General features: G+C 56.4%; 1 protein-coding gene across 1 annotated transcript; it reads right to left on the bottom strand.

Moving 5' to 3' along the window:
* Positions 1–1,839: 1,839 nt before the first annotated feature.
* Positions 1,840–3,821, bottom strand: LOC144278533 (prostate and testis expressed protein 4-like). The gene is made up of 3 exons (XM_077839874.1): positions 3,770–3,821; positions 2,452–2,568; positions 1,840–1,955 (listed from the first exon to the last, which is right to left on the bottom strand). The coding sequence occupies exons 1-3, from the start codon at positions 3,819–3,821 to the stop codon at positions 1,840–1,842; spliced, it is 285 nt and encodes a 94-aa protein (XP_077696000.1).
* Positions 3,822–5,520: the final 1,699 nt, after the last annotated feature.

Genomic DNA, 5,520 nt, shown 5'->3' on the forward strand with positions numbered 1-5,520 from the left:
TGGGCCCCAGTGACGCCCTGAGCCTGGTGTCTGCTCAGCGCAGACCCCTGAGACAGAGCGAACACAGCACAGCCCACAGGTCTCTGCTCCAGACGGGCTGTAAGAGGGTCGCTACCAGGTTCTCCCCCAGGCAACAGGCTGGCAGAGCCAGGCCTGGGACAGGAACCCGGACAACAGAGCGCACAGGGATTTCCTCCTCCGCAGCGTGCCCAGCTCCCTGCCTGGCTGATCCCCCAGAGGCCCCCTGCCCTCGGAAATGAGTCCTGCCCGTCTCCCTGCCGTGCTCCAACCCCCACTGTGCCTGGGGCAGTCCCTGGTCTCTGAGTGATCCTGGAATGGGGTCACTCTCTACTGATCACATCCCGCCATTCCTTTCAGCCCCACACACTCGGTGGCAGTGTAATGGTTACGGCTGTCTCTGAAACGCCGCCTCCCCGCTGTGCCCAGGGACAGGTGTGATCCTGGCTTGCTGTATTTGCAGATGAGATTTTGCTGATGAAACGACTGCACTTATCTCCCTCTTTGTGGTATTTTGCTCTTTTGTTTCCTTGCGCAATAAACCCTCTGATTCTCACGGAGCTCTCAGGGCCTTCGTTTCTTCATACACGGTCAGGGGACACTGTATTTTCAGACCCACATTTGGGACAGTAGCTTCTATCACCACCCCTACGTGTCCAAAGATGGCAGAGGTTCTGCTAGGACATCTCCCTCTGGTGGGTAAAGCAGAGTGCCTGGCCCTGTGGCATTACAACCAAGTTCTTCCCATTGGGAGGGCGGGTCTAAGTGTAACCCTGTGTTGGCAGCAAAAGGGCTGCGTTCAATGTTCTCGGGGTGCCTTCCTTAGCTGACACCGACTTGATCCCCTCCCCAGAAATGAATGAAACTATGTACCCCACCCTGAGCACCATTGGTGAGCAATTCTTCCCCGTGCGCCAGGACCGAGTCCGGGGGTTAAAACAAAGAGAACTTTATTAGGGGAGGGGAAAAGGGGGTAGGGCAGACAACAGAACAAATTTGGGGAAATCAGTAATTAACAAATTCTAAGGAGGTAAGATTCCCACCCCACAAAGTATCTTGACGACAGTCCCACCCTCGTTCCTCCTGGCCTTTGGGAATGGCGGACGATATGTTGGCCCTGGCTGGGCCGTTGGCGGTGGGGTCCTTAACGCATGAGCCGGGACCGCCTCAGCTGACAGACCCAGCCAGCTCCGTTAGCCACGGCTGTGGCAGGCTCCTCAGCCTCTGTCTGACACCCAGCTACCGCCAGAGGAACAGGGAGCACTGCCCTGCGGGGTATGGGTTACATGGGCCCCAGGCTCAGGGCTGGCCCTGGGCATTCGGGGGAGCCTGGCGCATGGAGGGGGGATTGAGCAGGGCTGGCTGAGTGGCAGGCACGGTGTCCCCGTCCCTCAAACATCAAGGGAGGGCACTGGAGCCTTCCCCACTGGCAAACTGCCCACCCTGTTCAGAGCGCTGCCGGGGAGAGGGGCCCCTTAATGCTCTTGGGGAGGAGGGGGGCTCTGAATGACAGCTGGGCGGGGGGGGGGGCATGGGTCACCTTAACCCACGGCACCACAGCAAACCCAATATCCAAGGGAGTCATAGTGGGCCAGCGAGACACAGACAGGGGGTGAGCAGGCAGGAGAGGGGTCAAAGGGGAGGGGGCCATGGGAAGGGGAGAGGCCAGGCATGAGCCACAGTAGATCTTGGATTCTGGTGGGTTTTTAATCAGACTGGAGAGAAACCAGGAGGGACGGGGAGGGGAGGGGAGAACGTGGACTTCCTCCAGAAGTGCAGCTGCTCCCAAGTGAGTGGGAAGTGAGGGGGCGTCCATGGCCCCTAGGCGTTGCAGAAGTCTTTGGTGCAGCAGTGGAAGATGTGCCAGTTGTATGGGCCTACGACGTAGTCCTGGCAATTGCTGACGCAGCCCATCTTTGCAAAGACGAAGTTGTTCCCTGGAGAGAGAGAGAGCCTGGGCGACAGGGACAGACGCCTCCTCCCTGGGACTGTGCCAGAGGAATCCAGCATCTGGTCCAGCCCCATAGCCAGAACATTCCCAGCTGAGATGCCTTTCCCTTTGTTGACGCCCAGGAACCAGGGCTCCGTTGTCATGCCCTGCCATTCCTTTCCCATTGCTCCAGGGGAAGACACCTGCCGGTCCCTCCCTCTGCCCTCAGGGGATTCCCACACCCCTACCCCTCATCCTCCTGCTCTTCCCTACGGCCTCATGTCACAGCCATCTTTCTGAACTAAGGGCTGAACATAGCTCCCTCTGGAGTTCCCCAGTGCTCCTGCCAGTCTGGCAACCAGGGCTCGCTCTAGACCTAGCAGAGACCGTCCTAGTTCTCACCCTGCCAGGGGCAGCACTGTGAGCCCCAGAGATGGGGCATCTCGTGGCGACTGAAAACAGCAGGAATGAGAGCGGGGTGCGTGCATGCCACATGCACCTACCTAATGAGTGTGTGTGGATGAAGCAGGATTCCTCCGGATCCGCCTTGCACGATTTCCATCCTGTGCACATCTTGTTCGGCTGCAGTCTGACACACATGTGGCATAGGAGGGCTCCCGCTGCGTGACAGGAGAGAGAAGAGAATGACAACTCGCCAGGCACAGAGGGCCACTGGAGATGGGCGGGGAAACAGAGTCACCCATCTGATCAGGAGCGTGGCTGGGTGACTGGGAGCGCTCACTTCCCTCTGTCATAAGAAAGGCTGAGTGTGGATCGGCCTAGGGAACTGGCCCAGCCAAGCCCATGAAATAGAATCTTGTCAGCATACACACACTAGCTCTGCCTCGGAAACTGACTAAACAGAGGGCTGCGATATCCTAACAAAGTAAACCGGGGAGTGTGGGCTGGGGGGGGGGGGGGAATGGGAAAAATACCTTTCTCTCTGGTCCTTTCAGTTACAATGAGCTTTTATTCTCTTAGTTCAAAATATTTCAGAAACTGTGATTTCTATGTGGAGAGTGAATCAAATCAATTTGAAGGCCCATTCCAGTTTTTCTGTACTGCTTATGAAAGAGTCAGTGAGTATTTTAAAGAGCCTGGGGAAAAAACACTGTGCAGCATGTCAGCAGCCAGTCAGATCTCTCTATTCCACTATCCCTGTGGCAGCATAGAACTTTTCCTGCCCCTGTAATTTTATTAAGAATTTAAAATAATGTGAAAATCACAAAGTGACCCACGGAAGTGATTGGCACTGGCTGCCGCTCACCATTTTGCAACACACGTCGTCCAGTTCTTTGTCTTGGAGAAAAGGGACTGGTAATGTTCACTGCACAGGTCACCTCAAAATCCCCCTTGCTAGTTACACAAAGAGGCTAGATCTCTCTCTACCAACTGCCTGGATCCAGCCCAACTGGACTTTGCGACTGCCAGAGACGCTTCTAACAAGCTCATGGCCCTGCTGTATTTGGGCAAATTTGGGAAGCATGTCGCTGGTTTGCACAACTCAACAGCCCTGTCTCAGTCTTGTGAACCCATCCATTTCCCTGAATTGACTTCAGAACACGCTGATGTTATCTGTCCCTTCGCAGGGCCCTCCCTAGGCCAGCCTGGCTTTGCCAAGGCGTCTGTCCCTAATGCAGAGCACAGCCTGCTCTTCCGCTACCGTGTGTGAATCCCTCTCCCTAACCAACAAAGGCCAGCTCCTCTGCTGGTGTACATCATCCTAGCTAGCTCCACTGACGTCGAAGGGCCAGCTCCCCGATGGAGCCGAGGATCTGGCCCCTTTGGGAGTGAATAGGTCGGTTTTGTTTGGGGACTTACCCGTTGAGAAGTACAGCAGGGCTGTGAAAATAGGAACCAGCATGCTGCTCATCCTTCGTTTTCTCTCCTTCAAGCGGAGTGGAAAGCGGCACGGTGTGCTGGGCAAGTGAAAGCCCAGGCAGTGGTGCAGGGCAGTGGGCGGAGTACGGCACAAGTCAAACACCAGCCGGATTTATATTACCCCGGTGGGGCCGGGCAGCAGCCAGTCAGGGCCCATCCTGCGGGAAACACCCATGAGTTTCTGTTGATTAACAGTCATATCCCCAGATCGGATCGGATGGTCAGCCCAGGAGCAGAGCGATTCCTGCTCAGGTGACCAGCTCTGGGCAGGCAGCTGCCCACCCTCCCCAAAGGCTGGGTTTGGATTGCACTGGTGCCCGTCGCCCAGGGCTCCCATAGGGTCCCGCCCAATGCCCACAGAACATAAATGGTCCTTTTTAAACATTAAACTTCTTGCCCCGTTATTGTGAATAAAACCTTCCAACCGGGCCCGATGCACAGCTGGCTGCTGAGTCTGCCTGGCTGAGACACACCCCCACCCCCGGGGAGAGGGGAGCCAGCTGCAGTAGAGTTGGCCACAGCAGACTGACACCCCCTTGAAAGTCTCCCTGCTGGGACGTGGAGGGCAGCAGAGCTAGTGGCTCCAACAGAGAACGCCCTGGCCACAGGCAGAGAGTCCCACCAGCTGTTATGGAGAAAGAGGCAGCATGTGTCCCCAGTTACCAGCAGGGCAACTGGGAGCTGGGATGGGGGATCAGGATTATGGTGGGATGGTGGGCATGGGCGAGCAGGACAGGAACCTCACAAACAAACCTGCAGCCCCCAGTGACCATGGGAGGGGAGAGCTGCAGCACCCCCCTCAGCTCATGCGCTGGGAAAGGTGCAAACTCCTCCAACCGCTGTGTGTGCCCCCTCATGCCCAGGAAACAGAGCCCCTGGGGATCTGCCCACCAGAGCCTGACCGCTGCAAAGGACAGAGAGGGAACATGCTGGGAACGTGGGTGGCAGATTTCCATCAGTATTTTTAGCCCAGCAGCGGAGGCAGTGCAGGATCAGAGGGATCCAATTCGCTTCGGGACAGAGTCTGCGGCTCGGCCCGTCCCAGGGTCACTCTAAGCCCAGCACAGTGGGATGCCCCCTTTATGGAGTCGTTTGGACCATCTCAGCCACACGCTATTTAGTGTTGTCACCCTGGCTGCTGGAGGCCAATGCCCAGGCCCCAGAGGGACCTCACTGGCATTAGCCAGGGCGTCCAACTCAAGCAATGACATTCCACCTCCTGAAACACCCCCTCCCCTGGCAGTTTCAACTGGACAGGGGATCCATCATCCAGTCCTGTCCTAAACCTGGGCTGGGCCCGAGAGGTGGCTGCATAGTCCAGCCTTCGGTGAAGGGGCTGGTAGCCCCACTTGTTATTACTGTTGCCCAAGACATCTCATTATAGGGCCCTGTTTTCAGTTGCTGATACCTTTGCCAAACTTTAGCTAGTTAGACAGACATTTTCCATGACCGGTGTCTGCCTCTGGCTGAATTTTCTTGGGAAGTTTCAGCCAAAACGGTCCAGCTGTTCCTGAGAACAAGACCAGGGGAAGTTAGACATAAAGGTAGCTCTGGAACAGGCTTCCAAGGGAGGCTGTGGAATCCCCATCATTGGAAGTTTCTAAGAACAGGTTAGACAAACACCTGTCAGGGATGGTTCAGGCTCACTTGGTCCTGCCTCAGGGCTGGGGGCTGGACTTGGTGACCTCTCA

The sequence above is a fragment of the Eretmochelys imbricata genome, chromosome 22 (genome assembly GCF_965152235.1).
Source record: "Eretmochelys imbricata isolate rEreImb1 chromosome 22, rEreImb1.hap1, whole genome shotgun sequence".
NCBI lineage: Eukaryota > Metazoa > Chordata > Testudines > Cheloniidae > Eretmochelys > Eretmochelys imbricata.